The following is a 17,849-nucleotide window of genomic DNA, read 5'->3' as shown; positions in this document are numbered from 1 at the left end:
ACACGTATAGACGGACAGACAGACAGACACCCTAGTATAAAAACACTGGCGTACCCCTTAATTTTTTAGGTCAATGTTTCTTAAATCCTGGTCCTGGGGACCCAAAGGGGTGTACATTTTTGAACTAGTACTACACACTTGATTCCACCAATCAAATCTTTGAATCAGGCCATATATAGCCCCTCTCTTTCTGTCTGCACATACAGTATGTGTACACACAGCACACAGGAATAGTGTTTTTCAAATAGTTAAAAAAGCCTATATCCATTCAAATGTTTGATGGATAATTTTTTTTTTGGGGGGGGGGCATTTCTATCAAACTGTGATACAAACACAGACTTACAAATGTATCCAGTAATGCTCTCTGGATGTGTGTGACCAGTTGGTCCGGCATGGAGAGGTTGAGAGAATGAGCCTCAGTTTGGCCTGTAGGTCCTCGTGACACCAGAATGGCAGGCAGCGTCACAGAATACTCCACAGCCCTGAGAACAGAAATACATTAGAATAACTTTTTCCCTCCCAGAAGGAACATCAATATTCATTATATTACAACAACAAAAAAGATAGCTTCTCTCAAACACACATAATATACACACACTGTGGTACTGACATCAAGCCATTCCTGGTACATACAGTACCTTCCCTCCAGAAGACCGAGAGATATGGTTAGATATCTTTTGCAATTTCCAGAGGAGCCCACACCCACACACCCTAAATTTGCAATGGCCCTTAGAATACCAAGGATATATGCCTATACCCAAATAAGTACCCTATTCCAGATAAATACTTGGTGGGGTTGGCATATCTATTTTACATTCATTGTAGTCTCTTCCCACAGTCGCCGTATGAGCGCCATGAGTCGAAGTGAGACTAGTACATACATTTTTGTCATGACATCAAATATATGCAGTCTAGTTCGATCTTTTGACCCAAAGCATTTCCGCGTTCTGTCTCCGTACTGCTTGTTGTGACTTGGCTACCTGCTCAACTTTTTCACCTCTGAATAACGTATTTAATCAAACTCGGTATTTAACACACTTACCAAGGTCTTCATTTTGTCTTTTTAATTCAATGCCTTATCTGGACATAGATCTGCAGGACCTCCTCCGGCCAAAATATAAAAGCCAAGTAACATTATGCCTTCTGATTGCAGTTGCTGTACTCGTAATACAGTGACTTCAGAAAGTATTCAGATTCCTTGACTTTTTCCACATTACAGCCTTATTCTAAAATGTATTTATTTTTTCTCAGCAAATCCACACAAACACACCCCAAATAACAAAGCGAAAAACAGGTTTTTAGAAATGTTTGCAAATTTAAAAACAAAAACTTAAATATCTTATTTACATAAGTATTCAGACCCTTTACTATGATACTTGAAATTGAGCTCAGGTGCATCCTGTTTCCAATGATCATCCTTGAGATGTTTCTACAACTTGATTAGAGTCCACCGGTGGTAAATTCAATTGATTGGGCATGATTTGGAAAAGCACACACCTGTCTATATAAAAAGGTCCCACAGTTGACAGTGCATGTCAGAGCAAAATCAAAGCTATTATGTCGAAGTAATTGTCCGTAGAGCTCCAAGACAGGATTGTGTCGAGGCTCAGATCTGGGGAAGGGTACCAAAACATTTATGCAGCATTGAAGGTCCAAGAACACAGTGGACTCCATTATTCTTAAATGGAAGAAGACTCTTCCTAGAGCTGGCTGCCCGGCCAAACTGAGCAATCGGGGAAGAAGGGCCTTGGTCAGGGAAATGACCAAGAACCCAATGGTCCCTCTGACAGAGCTCCAGTTCCTCTGGAGATGGGAGAATCTTCCAGAAGGACAACCATCTCTGCAGCACTCCACCAATCAGGCCTTTATGGTAGAGTGGCCAGACGGAAGCCGGTCCTCAGCGAATGGCAAGACAGCCCGCTTGGTGTTTGCCAAAAGGCATCTAAACACTCTCAGACCATGAGAAACCAGATTCTCTGGTCTGATGAAACCAAGTTTGAACTCTGGCCTGAATGCCAGGAAATGTCTGGAGCAAACCTGGCACCATCCCTACAGTGAAGCATGGTGACAGCAGCATCATGCTGTGGGGGATGTTTTTCAGCAGCAGGGAATGAGTGACTGGTCAGGATTGAGGGAAAGATGAACAGAGCAAAATATACAGATCCTTGATGAAAACCTGCTCCAGAGCACTCAGGACCTCAGACTGGAAGGTGAATCTTCACCCCAACAGGACAACGACCCAAAGCACACAGCCAAGATAATGCAGGAGTGGCTTCAAGCCAAGTGTCTGACTGTCCTTGAGTGGCCCAGCCAGAGCCCGGACTTGAACCAGATCGAACATCTGTGGAGAGACCAGAAAATAGCTGTGCAGCAACGCTCCTCATCCAACCTGACAGAGCTTGAGAGGAATGGGAGAAACTCCCCAAATACAGGTGTGCCAAGCTTGTAGCATCATACCCAAGACAGTGACACCTTCTCTTTTCCGCACAAGCTTTTTTCCAGATGCCCCAAACAATCGGAAAGGGGATTTGTCAGAGAAAATGACTTTACCCCAGTCCTCAGCAGTCCAATCCCTGTACCTTTTGCAGAATATCAGTCTGACCCTGATGATTTTCCTGGAGAGAAGTGGCTTCTTTGCTGCCCTTCTTGACACCAGGCCATCCTCCAAGTCTTCGCCTCACTGTGCTTGCAGATGCACTCACACCTGCCTGCTGCCATTTCTGAGCAAGCTCTGTACTGGTGGTGCCCCGATCCCGCAGCTGAATCAACTTTAGGAGACGGTCCTGGCGCTTGCTGGACTTTCTTGGGCGCCCTGAAGCCGTCTTCACAACAATTGAACCGCTCTCCTTGAAGTTCTTGATAAATGGTTGATTTAGGTGCAATCTTACTGGCAGCAATATCCTTGCCTGTGAAGCCCTTTTTGTGCAAAGCAATGATGACGGCACATGTTTCCTTGCAGGTAACCATGAATGACAGAGGAAGAACAATGATTCCAAGCACCGCCCTCCTTTTGAAGCTTCCACTCTGTTATTCGAACTCAATCAGCATGACAGAACGATCTTCATCCTTGTCCTCGTCAACACACACACCTGTGTTAATGAGAGAATCAGCTGATCCTTTTGTGGCAAGGCTGAAATGCAGTGGAAATGTTTGCATGGCAAAGAGGGACTTTGCAAATAATCTGATCACTCTTCATAACATTCTGGAGTATATGCAAATTGCCATCATACAAACTGAGGCAACAGACTTTGTGAAAATATATTTGTGTCATTCAACACTTTTGGCCACGACTGTACTCTCCTGGTCCACAAGACACCTACTAGACTGGGGTAAGAACTGCCAGACTAAATGTCTAAGACCCCGCCTAGAGCCTCGCCGCGTCCCCCTGCACTCATTGAAGACCAAGACATCTCCGCTCTCCCTCCCGAAAACATCGACCTCCGGGAGGCCTTCAGTAAGAGGCAAGCCGACACCCTCCCTCCTCATTGTCCATACGACTGCACCATAGAACTCCTACCGGCTCCACCACTCCCCAGGCCTGTCTTTACTCCCTCTCGATCCCTGAAGCTGCTGTAATGGACAATTATATTCAGGAGTCGCTGAGGCAGGTTTCATTCACTCCTCAACATCCCCAGCTGGTGCAGGTTTGGAGGTCGGCGTCTTTGCGTCGACTACCGAGGCCTGAACAGGATCACAATTAAGAACCGTTACCCCCTACCCGATGTCTGCCGCCTTGGAGCTGACCGAGGGGGCTGAATTCTTTACCAAATTAGACCTCCGCAACACTTACAATCTGGTGAGAATCAGAGAGGGAGATGAGTGGGAGACCTCCTTTAACACCCCTAGTGTCCACTATGAGAATTTAGTCATGCCATTCAGATGATCTAACTCACTGGCAATCTTCCAAGCATTGGTCAATGACACTCTAGGGATATGTTGAATCGGTTTGTCTTTGTTTACCTCAATAACATCCTGATCTTCTCCAAGACCCTTCTGGAACACATCCTGCAAGTCCTCCAAGTCCTGAGATGCCTCCAGCAGTTCCTTGGGTTCCTTGGCCATTTTTACAGAACTTTGGTGCAGTGGCAGTGACTCTCACAGCCCTACCCTGCAAGTAGGGGTAACATCAGGCAAACTGCCACCGAAGGCCTCTTCGGTTCCTCCGATCGGGTCAACGAGTGTGGCTGTCCACCGGTGATCTTCCCTTAAAAAGTAGGACTCGGGCCTCCCGGGTGGCGCAGTGGTTGGTCTAAGGCACTGCATCGCAGTGCTAGCTGTGCCACCAGAGACTCTGGGTTCGAGCACAGGCTCTGTCGCAGCCGGCCGCAACCGGGAGGTCCATGGGGCGATGCACAATTGGCCTTGCGTCGTCCGGGTTAGGGAGGGTTTGGCCGGTAGGGATATCCTTGTCTCATCGCGCACTAGCGACTCCTGTGGCGGGCCTGGCATAGTGCACGCTGATCAGGTCGCTAGGTGTACGGTGTTTCCTCCGACACATTGGTGCGGCTGGCTTCCGGGTTGGATGCGTGCTGTGTTAAAGAAGTAGTGCGGCTTGGTTGAGTTGTGTTTCGGAGGACGCATGGCTCTCGACCTTCGTCTCTCCCGAGCCCGTACGGGAGTTGTAGCGATGAGACAAGACAGTAACTACTAACAATTGGATCCTACGAAATTGGGGAGAAAAAGGGGGTAAAAAATAATAAAAAATCAATAAAAAAAAAGTAGGACTCGCAGAAGCTCGCTCCATGCAAAATAGGACCATTCAAGAACCTGAGTCACATCAACCCAGTCACCTATAGTCTACAGCTTCCCAGGTCTATGAGGGTCTGTTCATCCTTCCATGTCTCAAGCTGGTAAGGACCAGTCCCTTCTCTCCCCCCCGCCCCCTCGACGGTCGCACAGCCTACACTGTCCGGCGTCTTTTGGAGGCTCGTCGGGTTCTAGGCACCCTGCAGTACCTGGTGGACTGGAGGGGTATGGCCCCGAGAAGCGGGCATGGCTGCCTGCTCGGGACATCCTGGAACTGGGACTCCAACCAACTACGTGGTAGTCGCTCTGGCTCCAAGGCTGGAGCCGCTCCTAGAAGGGGGAGGTACTGTCCTGTCATGGTTCCACCTGTCACCAGAGGGCGGCATAGACCGTCCTAGGGCCATTAACGACACTCAGGTGTGTCCTATTTAATCGTTATGATTTCCCTGTTAAAAGGTGTGTTTTCAGTTGTCCTTTGCTGAAGTTTGAATTACGTGCCGTGTGCGTTTGTCTCCTGAGTTTGAGACTTAGTGTTTGTTGTTTTCCCAGTGTTAACTGTGATCCTTCCGTTACAGTTTCTCAGTAAAGTATTACGTTTATCCCTAACCACTGATTCCTCATCTGGTCTCTTCTCTGCACCTGGGTCCAACCTCACCATGTCACAGAAAGATGTTGGCATCAATTAATTGTCTTTGTCCCCATGGCAGTGTTCGCCTTAGCAATCTCACTGGAATAAAGATCTCCTCCATTACAGTCATTATTGAAAGAGATTGTGATAATATCTCAAAATTGGACTACTTAATGTTAGGTCCCTCACTTCCAAGGCAGTCAGTCAATTAAACGAATCACTGATCATAACCTTGATGTGATTGGCCTGACAAACATGGCTCAAGCCTGATGATATTTACTGTGTTACATGAGGCCTCTCCTCCTGGTTACAATAGTGACCAACCCCCCCCCCAAAAAAATGTCAATACGAAAAAAGGACTACGTTTGTCTTTAGTAATGAAATCTATGCAGCTTACTCAATCGCTTTTATAGCTACCGTTTACAGGCCTCCTGGGCCGTATACAGCTTATCTGACTTAGTTGTCTGAATTCCGATTGGACCTCGCAGTCATGGCAGATATTCACATTTTTGGTGACTTCAATATTCACATGGAAAAGTCCAAAGACCCACTCCAAAAAGGCTTTCGAAGCCATCATCGACTCAGTGGGTTTTGCCCAACATGTCTCCGAACCTACGCATTGCCACAGTCATACCCTAGATCTAGTTTTGTCCCATGGAATAAATAGGGTATCTAAAAAGTTTCCACAACCCTGGACTATCTATTGTTTGCATTCGCAACAAATAATCTGCTCAGACCCCAACAAAGGACTATTACTATTTAATGACCATATTAATTACTTTCAATGTACTGCTAATAACAAACTTTATTGTTAGTGTCAAGTGCAATATCAATATCTTCAACATTTTGGCTGGTTGTAAAAGTAAACTAAGATCTAATCGTTTTATTTGTTTACAGCCCATTGTGGTGAGTGACGTTCATTAATGTGTCAACCTGACAATATAACTCTTTAGGTCACAACTCAAATTAAATACGGCAAATGTTTAAATGGATGTTTAATGTCCCAGCGAAGAAAAAGCTGAATAAAAGGGTAGGGCTTTGAGGAGTCTTTACCAGAGTGTGGAGAGTGAAGAAATAAGTCACGTATCTATAATGCCCAAGATGACCGCTGCTGACCAAACCAGTTTCCATCTCCTTCACCCCCACCTTCCTTATTTTTATAATTTCAAACTCTTTTCTAATAAACATCCTCTACTAAAGAGGACAACATTAGGTGTACAGATTTGTTGAATATGTGGTGTTACTGATGTTATTGTAGAATTACAGGATATTCCAAAAGGCACACGTATTAAACTCCAATGCATACATAAGCAAAATCCATGGAGAAATAAAAATCCTAAGAGTATGAAACACTTTGAGAAGACTGAAAAAAAGAAGTCCCCACACACTTGGATAAATAAATACTACTTTTAGTTCGTATGTTCCTGCAACTAAACTAGCTTGTTGGGTGTGATAGATTCCTGCAGTACGATACACACACAATTTCAAAATTAGCACTGTACCATATTTCTGCCTGTCTGTCAGCAAACAACCCAACCATCGCCTCTCCTCTGAGTGCTTTTGCTGCTTCCTTGAACACTGACACACCTGAGAGACACACACACACACACACACACATTATGAGACGAGATAATTCCATTTTAACTCATGATTGTTATATTTGTCAATGCCACACACACGCGCTACCTGCGTCTGCTGTGGAGCTGAACAGGCCTAGTACTGTGACGGGGGCGATAGCTGCATGTTGCTGGTACAGGTCCCCCTTCAGGAATGATGTCACCTCATCAGGAGAGGACAGGAGGACAGGGGACACCAGACGACTCCTGGGTCACACACCAAAAAAAAAAATAACAGACATGGTGATGTGCAGGCCCCATGGTTTGACGGTCTTATCACATGTACACAACCGCGCAGACAGGGGTTTGATCCCTTTCTCCACCCCTAATCTTTCTCCCCCGCTCTTTCTAAGTTGTCTGACTAACACGCAAAAATGCTTTACAATCTTCATGAAAAATGTCTGGCACCCTTTAGAACAGTGGTTCCAAAAAAAATGTCACACACACACACCCAACAAAGCACTCATCTTCCAGATGAGAAAAGAATGCACCCGTTTTAAGAACAAATGGATAAATGTGCAGAAAAGGGTGAAATTTGAGAAAGGTAGGTAACATGTAAACAAAGCATTAAGGTAACATGTAATAACACAATACCATGTCACTTTGTTATTATTATAATATGTAAATGAAGGCATTACGGCAAGTAAATTAAGCTAGAATCCAGCCCAAGCCTACAATAGCCTCTGCTATTTCCTGATTACATTTTTTTAAATTCTGAGCACCTTCAAAGTTCGACTGACATTGTAACCTAACAGCAGCGATTCCCATCCTTTTTTCTCTCTACATAATGGACTTTTAATAGAACATGTAAATTAAGGCATTACAGTAACATACATGTAAATGAAGGAAGTTCTAGCTTTAGTTTTTTTTGCCTTCCTTCGAGGGTAAACAATATATCTACTGTACACAACACATTTATAGCTGAACATTTTGTAACTTTGAACCCACCTGAACTGGCCCCATATACCTAGTTTGAAATAGATGTCCATAAATGCAATAGAATATTCTATATGTTCTATTTTACTTTAGTGGAGGTGTCACTCACAGCATGATGAACCTGTTCAGGCTCTCAGTACCCAGCATGCCTTGGTAGGGCTGGCTCGGCTCCTGTGGGCGGTACAGACGGACGGTGGGAAAGAAGCTGATTTTCTGAGCGCTGCACACGTCAGTCCACTCCCCACAATCCAGCACAGCCAGCTCAACGTCGCTGACGTCAGCGTCTTAGAGATACATCCGGCGAGACAGGACACGTTAGATACATGCATAAAGTCAACTGACACATTGGTGTCAAATGGATCGGCTACACATACAGTTCACTGTCACATTCCTGAAGATGCCAAATAGATGCAATCAACAGATCTGGATATCAAATACATAAAGATATACAGACAAATGGCATAAGTATCCGACAGTCAGACATATTGATCTGACGGACCAGAGGAAAATAGTTCTATTGACCGAGCCTAAATTGTCTTATCGAACACAAGGTCTTTGTGGGACTCGTCTTATTGACAGAGCCAAAAGAAAGGTCATATTGATTAACTGTCAAGATTATCAGGGAACTTACCTAACCCCTTTTGCTTTAAGTATAGCGATTTACAAGAACTGCTGAATCAACCATTCAACTGCATGTCTTAAATGCATTACCTTCTAAGGATTCTGACACCTCTATGTAGGACTGCATGAAAGCCATGGAGACAGCATCCCCTGGTGGAGAAAAATAGAATGACTTACATTTCAATACAGCAATGTAGTGTGATTGTAACATAATTGTAAAAAAGTAGTCAAATAAACATTTCATGGATGCCACATTATCTTAAAATAACAGGACCGAGGGGTGTCTTTTATACTAGCCTGGGCACCTGTCATCATCATTTGGTATGGCAAGGAGTTGACATGATAGCACAAACAGATCTGAGACCATGCTACTTGTACACTGACTGGCTTATACAGAACTGTGTGTGAGACTTTCTTTGCAATGGCAATTCTGAATCATAAAATACATTTGAAAATGATCATCAACGGAAAATTGGTAGAATGTATAGCAACTAGGGCTGACCCCATTTAGTCGACAGGTCGATAAATCTCGGTCGACCAACAGCCTTAGTTAAGCGGTCGCAAGTTCTATTTAAAAAAATATATAATAATTAAATAGTGCACAAGCCACGTCTGATTCGCACCCGTCTCAGTGGACTAATCCATTGGGGAGGCCACGGGGATAGCACAGTCCATTTTAAGACGTGATACTGAAACTGTATATGGTCATATTAAGTAAAAAAAATAATAATAATAAAAAATCTATATTGAGATTGAGAACAATGCAGCAGAGGCAACAGCAGACGTGGAAACAGCCCTATTCGGACGGGAATAGTTTTACTGGGGGTGGTCGGGTTATGCAATTGTGCACAAGCACAAAACACCACATTAGGTAATTTTAGTCCCGTTCGCATATGCCATGTCAGGAGTAATAATTCCAGATGGTTTAAAAACCATGCTCGAGTTCAGTGTAGCCCTGTTATAGCCTGTACTTTATTTCAAATGTACTGATCACCATTTACATTCTACCTCTCCCCAGCCTACGCTGGCGGCCAGCTCGAGTTTGAGAATGCGAGCAATACTGGGAGGTACAAGCTCAGAAACATAGCCATGGTCTGCTGGCATAGGTCTAAGCAAGGTTATTATAGTTTGGGGATTTTAGTTTTAATTTCTATTTATTTTTTAAATTCAGTGTTACTTTTCAGACTGGATTTGCTCATTTTTATTTAGTTACATAAAAATATTTCTACACATACAGTGCATTCGGAAAGTATTCAAACCCTTTGACTTTTTCCACATTGTTACATAACAGCCTTATTCTAAAATTGATTAAATTCAAATGTTTCCTCAATCTACACACAAAACCCCATAATGACAAAGTGAAGAAATGTTGGCAAATCTATTACAAATAAAAAAACAGAAAAATGAAATTTACATAAGTATTCAGACCCTTTAGCACCTTTGGCAGTGATTACAGCCTTGTGTCGTCTTGTGTATGACACTACAACCTGTATTCGGGGAGTTTCTTCCATTTCCTCTAGTTCGTTTAGGTTGGATGGGGAGTGTCACTTCACAGCTATTTTTCAGGTCTCTCCAGAGATGTTCAAGTCTGGGCTCTGGCTGGGCCACTCAAGGACATTCAAAGACTTGTCCGAAAGCCACTCCTACGTCGTCTTGGCCATGTGCTTAGGGTCGTTGTTCTGTTGGAAGTTGAACCTTCACCCCAGTCTGAGGTCTTGAACAGGTTTTCGTCAAGGATCTCTATAATTTGCTCCCTTCATCTTTCCCTTGATCCTGACTAGTCTCCCAGTCCCTGCAGCTGAAAAACATCCAGAAAGCATGACGCTTCACCGTATGGATGGTGCCAGGTTTCCTCCAGACGTGACGCTGGCATTCAAGCCAGAGTTCAATCTTGGTTTCATCAGACCAGAGAATTGTTTCTCATGGTCCGAGAGTCCTTTAGGTGCCTTTTACTGAGGAGTGGCTTCAGTCTGGCCACTCTACCATAAAGGCCTGATTGGTGGAGTTCTGCAGAGAGGGTCATCCTTCTGGAAGGTTCTCCCATATCCACAGATGAACTATGGAGCTCTGTCAGAATGACCATTGGGTTCTTGGTCACCTCCCTGACAAAGGCCCTTCTCCCCCGATTGCTCTTTGGCCAGGCAGCCAGCTCTAGGAAGTTTCTTGGTGGTTCCAAACTTCTTCCATTTAAGAATGGAGGCCACTGTTCTTGGGGACCTTTTAAGCTACAGAAATGTTTTTGAACCTTTCCCCAGATCTGTGCCCACACAACTCCTTCGACCTCATGGCTTGGTTTTTGCTCTGACATGCAGGGTCAACTGTGGGACATTAGATAAACAGGTGTGTGCCTTTCCAAATCATTACCACAGGTGGACTCCAATCAAGTTATCGAAACAAAGGATGCACCTGAGCTCAATTTCAAGTCTCATAGCAAAGGGTCTGAATACTTATGTAAATAAAGGTATGTTAAAATTATAAATTTGCTAACATTTCACTTTGTTATTATGGGGTAGTGTGTGTGGATTTGAGGTAAAAAACGTAGTTAATCAATTTCAGAATAAGACTAACGTCTAGGAGCTATTTGGGTTAGTATAGTTTAGTTATTTAACTAGGCAAGTCAGTTCAGAATAAATTCTTATTTATAATGACAGCCTACCAAAAAGGCCTCCTGCTGGGACGGGGGCTGGGATGAAAAATAAAATAGAACAAAAACACACATCACGACAGGAGAGAACACTACATAGAGACCTAAGACAACATAGAATGGTAGCAGCACAAAACATGGATCAAACATTATTGGACACAGACAACAGCACAATGGGCAAGAAGGTAGAGACAACAATACATCACACAAAGCAGCCACAACTGTCAGTATGAGTGTCCATGATTGAGTCTTTGAATGAAGAGATCTAGATAGAGTTCTTCCATCCAGTGTCTGTTCCTTTTGCCCATCTTTTTAATCTTTTTTTAATTGACCAGTCGGAGATATGGCTTTTTCTTTGCTTTACTCCAGCAACCCGGAGTTGCCTCTTCATGTTGAGACTGGTGTTTTGCGGGTACCATTTAAATAAGTTGTCAGTTGAGGACTTGTGAGGCGTCCATTTCTCAAACTAGACACTAATGTACTTGTCCTCTTGCTCAGTTGTGCACCGGGGCCTCCCACTCCTTTTTCTATTCTGGTTAGAGCCAGTTTGCGCTGTTCTGTGAAGGGAGTAGTACACAGCATTGTACGAGATCTTCAGTTTCTTGGCAATTTCTCGCATGTAATAGCCTTCATTTCTCAAAACAAGAATAGAAAGTTCTTTGTTTCTACAACACCTTCGTGGGAATCTGTGTTACAACGATGCACAGTACGTGTATATTTTGAAGTGTATATTTTGTATTTGTAAAATCATTTTTGGGGTGCTAGGAATGTAGAATTTCTGAGGTTTCCAAAACCGTATTGCATGCGGTGGTTATTAACGTGTAGACAGAGCGTCGGTACAGTTGTGGACATTGGCCCCGCTGCGGTCAATTGTTCAAATGAGAGCCTTATGGCTGTATGGCCTTCGGTTCGAGAGCTAAAGTTGAAAGTATAAAAGTCAATCTCAATGCGACTTGGATTTAAAAAGGGAATAGAGCAGACTGGTGCAAAATATATGGTGAAAGGAAACGCTCACACCCATGTTAAAACCAGTGGTGGAAAAAGTACCCAATTATCATTCTATAGTAAAAGTAAAGATTAACTTAATAGAAAATGACAGAAGTAAAGTGAAAGTCACCCAGTAAAATACTACTTGAGTAAATAAATAAACTTAAGAATCAAAAAGTAAAAATAATTTCACATTCCTTATTTTAAGCAAACCAGACAGCACAGTTCTTCTTTTTTTTTTTTTTTTTTTTTAAATGTACAGATAGCCAGGGGCACACGCCAACACTCAAACATCAATTACAAAACAAAGCATTTGTGTTTAGTGAGTCTGCCAGATCGGAGGCAGTAGGATTGACCAGGAATGTTCTCTTGGTAAGTGTGTGAATTGGACCATTTAACTGTCCTGCTAAGCATTCGAAATGTACTTTCGGTTCTCAAGGGAAATATATGGAGTAAAAAGTACATTATCTTCTGCCTGTAGCCTAAGCATTTTCATTCTCGCCTCATTTCATCCTGTGGCCACAGGTGATAAATAAAATAACAGATTACACATTAAAACCTCATACAGAACGATATAAAAGCAACATGCTCACATTTCACGTAAAACAGCACCACCGTGTAGTCACTCTCTGCCACTGCGCTGTGGAAAATGTCAGCAGTGAGTTCTGTGACAGCATCCATGTCCAGACTCTGGCCCCTGTCTCTGTACACAGACTCTGCCACCTCATCATCAAGCACATCTTGTGACAAAGAAACAGTCAACCAATCAGGCAAGAAATACAAAAGCATATACAGAATGTCATACAGTGGGAGCAGAGTTCTATAAACATTTAATTTAATGCACATTCATAAACAACCCACTTCTATCTACACACCTGCCTAGGGAGTGGCTAGACACATTTCTACAATGCCCCTTCTAATTTAATGTAATGAAAATTGTTTAGGGTTAATGAAAAATTGTAGAGAGCAGAGAACTGAAAGTGAAAATTAAAAATGTTGTTTAGTGTCACCATTTAAATTCTGTGATCTGGTTTCTTGTTCGCATTACAACACATGTAGAATTTGTTTATGATGTTGACCTGAAACAAGGAAAAGGAAATAATAAAAATATACAACAAGACCCCTTCTTACCAAGAGTAGCCCAATTATCATCGTCCTCTTCCTCCTCCGGAGTGCTCTCATCTCTGAACAGGTCGATAACCTCCTCTAGGTTGTTCAGAATCAGGTACTTGACCTCTGAACCCTGACAAACACAGCATATTGTTAGTGTTTAAGTGTGTATGTAACTTTTGAGCTGTGGAAAGAATTTCTCCTTGAAAGACAACAAACACCAATCAATATACTTCTGCTGAAAATGAGGCCATTTTGATTGTACACTACTGTGGTAACAAACAGGACTTCTTTATACCACATACAGTGAGCTCCAAAAGTATTGGGACAGTAGGCAGGTTTTCATGGATGGAGATTCATTTGTCAAAATAATTTGTCGTAAACATTTCGACATGTGTAATGGAAACGGCAGATAGGAGACATTTTCTAAAGCTCGACAACATTTTAATCCGTTCGACGGGTGGATTTTTCTTTTGTCAAACTTTCTTTGCGACAAATGCTAGAAAGTGTTTCTCGAATAAATGATGATTGCTGAATGCTTTTGAAGGTACGCAGGGCACGTGATATCATGTAACTATAAGCTGCACTCCACATTTAATTCTAAATGCCTAGTGTACTTCTAGAAAAATACATTTATTGGAAAAAATATATATATATTTGCAGGACAAGGTCTTGCGGTCAGAATGTCTCAAAAACTACAATCAGACGCCACCTACATAACCACAAGTTGTTTGGGAGGGTTGCCATAAAAAAGCCATCAAACAAAATGAACTTGTTAGGACACATGGTATCATGGACTCCAAGTACCAGCAGATATTAAATCAAAACCTGACTGCCTCTGCTAGGAAGCTTAAACTGGTCCGTGGTCAGATCTTCCAGCAAGACAATGATCCAAAGCACACCTCAAAAACACAAAAATGGTTTGCTGACGATAGAATCAAGGTTTTGCCATGGCCATCTGAGTCCCCTGACCTAAACCCCATAGAAAATGTGGGATGAGCTGAAGAGAGTCCACAAGCATAGACCTCGGATCTGAAGAGATTCTGTATGGAGGAATGGTCTCAGATCTCTTGCCATGTGTTCTCCAACCTCAACGCATTTAGGAGAAGACTCATAGCGGTTCTTGGCAAAAGGAGGTTGCACAAAGTATTGAATGAAGGGGTGCCAATAATTGTGGCGCACATTATTTGTTTATGATAAGAATTTTTTCTTTCAATTATTTTACTTTAAAAAAGGTTAGATGTGTGAATATTTTGAATAAAAGACCAAGAAGATAAACAATAGACTTTTTTTCACAGCCCGTTTTTGCTGATATTTACCAAGGGTGCCAATTAGTGGAGGGCCCTGTAAATAATGTATTGTGCAATTTGAGTCACTTATTTTAAATAAGAATAGAATAGATTTCTAAACACTTCTACATTAATGTGGATGCTACCTTGATTACAGAACCCTGAATGAATAGTGAATAACGATGGGTAAGAAAGTTAGACGGCACAAATATCATACCCCCTCACCATTACAATAACTGGGGAGGTTAGCATTTTTGGGGGGTATGATATTTGTGCGTCCATAGCTTTCATCATTATTCACAATTCTTTCAGGATTATCCGTAATCATGGTAGCATCCACATTAATGTAGCAGTGTTTAGAAACATTCTATTCTTATTTACAACAAAAGGGAATCCAATGACAACACAACTTACCATTAATTTCTACTGGGCACAAAATAATCTGAAACACAACCAAAACAAACAGTAGGTGCATCCAACAAGTTTGTAGGGTCACAACCTTGATGTAGTCATTGCATGCTAGGAATATGGGACCTAATACAACACTTTTTATTATTTTAATACACAAGTGAATTTGGTCCCATCAAATGGGGTAGACTATGTATAAAAAGTGCTGTAATTTCTAAAAACGGTTCACCCGATATGGATGAAAATCCCCTCAAATTAAAGCGGACAGTCTGCACATTTACCTCATTGTATCATTTAAATTCCAAAATGCTGGAGTATAGAGCCAAAACAACAACAAAAAAGTGTCACTGTCATAATACTTTTGGAGCTCACTAACTAAGCCTGGTGGTATGGCCATCACAAATAATATTTTGTTGGGAGAAATGGATTGCTTTCTATAAAGCAATTTATGTAACTTCCTAAATAACAAAAAAGGGACTCACCTCTCCTGGTAGTCTGTAAGCAGCATTGTATTCCAGTGGGATTTTTACATCAGGACTCTCCCTGCCACAGATCAGAAAGAATAGTCAGTTTACTCTTCGCTTGTGTTGTTGGAATAGATTACATGTTAATTCAATGATCATGTCAAATACATCTGAAAGGATTGCATAGGTACACACAATACGGGGGGGGGAGGCTGTCTCTTATACACATCTAGATGTGTATAAGAGACAGGTAATAGCCTTCATTTCTCAAAACAAGAATAGAAAGTTCTTTGTTTCTACAACACCTTCGTGGGAATCTGTGTTACAACGATGCACAGTACGTGTATATTTTGAAGTGTATATTTTGTATTTGTAAAATCATTTTTGGGGTGCTAGGAATGTAGAATTTCTGAGGTTTCCAAAACCGTATTGCATGCGGTGGTTATTAACGTGTAGACAGAGCGTCGGTACAGTTGTGGACATTGGCCCCGCTGCGGTCAATTGTTCAAATGAGAGCCTTATGGCTGTATGGCCTTCGGTTCGAGAGCTAAAGTTGAAAGTATAAAAGTCAATCTCAATGCGACTTGGATTTAAAAAGGGAATAGAGCAGACTGGTGCAAAATATATGGTGAAAGGAAACGCTCACACCCATGTTAAAACCAGTGGTGGAAAAAGTACCCAATTATCATTCTATAGTAAAAGTAAAGATTAACTTAATAGAAAATGACAGAAGTAAAGTGAAAGTCACCCAGTAAAATACTACTTGAGTAAATAAATAAACTTAAGAATCAAAAAGTAAAAATAATTTCACATTCCTTATTTTAAGCAAACCAGACAGCACAGTTCTTCTTTTTTTTTTTTTTTTTTTTAGAGGACTATTTAATCAAAACCTGACTGCCTCCTGCTAGGAAGCTTAAACTGGTCCTGTTCAGATCTTCCAGCAAACAATGATCCAAAGCACACTCAAAAAACCAAAATGGTTTTGCTGACGATAGATTCAAGGTTTTGCCATGGCCATCTGAGTCCCCTGACTAAACCCCATTAGAAAATGTGGGATGAGCGAAGAGAGTCCCAAGCATAGCTCGGATCTGAAGAGATTCTGTATGGAGGAATGGTCTCAGATCTCTTGCCATGTGTTCTCCAACCTCAACGCATTTAGGAGAAGACTCATAGCGGTTCTTGCGCAAAGGAGGTTGCAAAAGTATTGAATGAAGGGTGCCAATAATTGTGGCGCACATTATTTGTTTATGATAAGAATTTTTTTTTTCAATTATTTTACTTTAAAAAAGGTTAGATGTGTGAATATTTTGAATAAAGACCAAGAAGATAAACAATAGACTTTTTTTCACAGCCCGTTTTTGCTGATATTTACAAGGGTGCCAATTAGTGGAGGGCCTTGTAAATAATGTATTGTGCAATTTGAGTCTCACTTATTTTAAAATAAGATATAGAATAGATTTCTAAACACTTCTACATTATGTGGATGCTACCTTGATTACAGAACCCTGAATGAATAGTGAATAACGATGGGTAAGAAGTTGACGGCACAAAATATCATACCCCTCACCATTACAATAACTGGGGAGTTAGCATTTTTGGGGGATATGATATTTGTGCGTCAATAGCTTTCATCATTATTCACATTCTTCAGGATTATCCGTAATCATGGTAGCATCCACATTAATGTAGGCAGTGTTTAGAAACATTCTATTCTTATTTAAACAAAAGGGAATCCAATGACAACAAAACTTACCATTAATTTCTACTGGGCACAAAATAATCTGAAACACAAACAACAAACAGTAGGTGCATCCAACAAGTTTGTAGGGTCAAACCTTGATGTAGTCATTGCATGCTAGAATATGGGACCTAATCAACACTTTTATTATATTTAAATACACAAGTGAATTTGGTCCCATCAAATGGGTAGACTATGTATAAAAAGTGCTGTAATTTCTAAAACGGTTCACCGATATGGATGAAAATCCCCTCAAATTAAAGCGGACAGTCTGATTTACTCATTAGTAATTTAAATTCCAAATGCTGGAGTAAGAGCCAAAAAACAACAAAAAAGTGTCACTTCATAATACTTTTGGAGCTCACTAACTAAGCCTGGTGGTATGGCCATCACAAATAATATTTTGTTGGGAGAAATGGATTGCTTTCTATAAAGCAATTTATGTAACTTCCTAAATAACAAAAAGGGACTCACCTCTCTGGTAGCTGTAAGCAGCATTGTATTCCAGTGGTTTTAGGACTCTCCCGCCACAGATCAGAAAGAATAGTCAGTTTAACTCTTCGCTGTTGTTGTTGGAATAGATTACATGTTAATTCAATGATCATGTCAAATACATCTGAAAGGATTGCATAGGTACACACAATACGGGGGGGGGGGGGGGT

The 17,849-nt window shown here is 41.7% G+C and overlaps 1 protein-coding gene across 2 annotated transcripts in view; it reads right to left on the bottom strand.

The window, feature by feature from the left end:
• txndc16 (thioredoxin domain containing 16) overlaps nt 1-17,849 on the bottom strand; it is a 58,109-nt gene that overhangs the window by 24,820 nt on the left and 15,440 nt on the right. For both annotated transcript variants that reach the window (XM_070445075.1, XM_070445076.1), the window contains exons 9-16: nt 15,468-15,528; nt 13,310-13,421; nt 12,772-12,918; nt 8,638-8,697; nt 8,036-8,210; nt 7,061-7,197; nt 6,877-6,961; nt 344-482 (exon numbers count right to left, since the gene is read on the bottom strand). In XM_070445075.1, coding sequence (XP_070301176.1) covers nt 344-482; nt 6,877-6,961; nt 7,061-7,197; nt 8,036-8,210; nt 8,638-8,697; nt 12,772-12,918; nt 13,310-13,421; nt 15,468-15,528 — 916 coding nt within the window. The remainder of the gene's footprint in view (nt 1-343; nt 483-6,876; nt 6,962-7,060; nt 7,198-8,035; nt 8,211-8,637; nt 8,698-12,771; nt 12,919-13,309; nt 13,422-15,467; nt 15,529-17,849) is intronic.

The sequence above is a fragment of the Salvelinus sp. IW2-2015 genome, linkage group LG9, assembly GCF_002910315.2.
Source record: "Salvelinus sp. IW2-2015 linkage group LG9, ASM291031v2, whole genome shotgun sequence".
Lineage (NCBI taxonomy): Eukaryota > Metazoa > Chordata > Actinopteri > Salmoniformes > Salmonidae > Salvelinus > Salvelinus sp. IW2-2015.
The sequence above is the reverse complement of the archived record's forward strand: the minus strand, read 5'-3'. Positions and strand labels throughout refer to the sequence as shown.